Source organism: Pygoscelis adeliae, unplaced genomic scaffold (genome assembly GCF_000699105.1).
Source record: "Pygoscelis adeliae isolate BGI_AS28 unplaced genomic scaffold, ASM69910v1 Scaffold760, whole genome shotgun sequence".
NCBI lineage: Eukaryota > Metazoa > Chordata > Aves > Sphenisciformes > Spheniscidae > Pygoscelis > Pygoscelis adeliae.
The window spans coordinates 15,794-16,128 of record NW_008823868.1 but is presented as its reverse complement, the minus strand read 5'-3'; the positions used below and the strand labels follow the sequence as shown (position 1 = coordinate 16,128).

Sequence of the window (335 nt, the reverse complement as noted above, 5' to 3'; positions counted from 1 at the left end):
AGGGGGTGGGTGGGATTTGCTTTTGAAGAGCTCCATTTGGTGCAAGTCGGCCATCTCCACCCCTGCTCAAGTCCCCTGGGTTATAAGGCACCGTCCCCAGGTTTGGAGTGGCCTCCGGGGTGAACCCTCTTAAAGCATCGTGGCGCGATGCAAGTATAAAAGTCCGTGGAGCTGACTGCCGGGTCTTCCTAGGTGAAGTCCGGAGGAGCAATCGAACCGCAAGGCACCAGGATTACCCTTCGGATTACAGACCCTTCCGACATGACGAGGGATATCCTAAAGGTACAGTGCCTTGGGTTACCTGCCCTGTCCTGCGGCGGGTGCGTGGGGCCCAG

General features: G+C 58.2%; 1 protein-coding gene across 1 annotated transcript in view; it reads left to right on the top strand.

Moving 5' to 3' along the window:
* LOC103924362 (apolipoprotein A-V-like) overlaps positions 1-335 on the top strand; it is a 14,735-nt gene that overhangs the window by 13,673 nt on the left and 727 nt on the right. Inside the window, exon 6 of the mRNA XM_009332918.1 lies at positions 193-324. Within this exon, the coding sequence (XP_009331193.1) occupies positions 193-324 (132 nt within the window). The remainder of the gene's footprint in view (positions 1-192; positions 325-335) is intronic.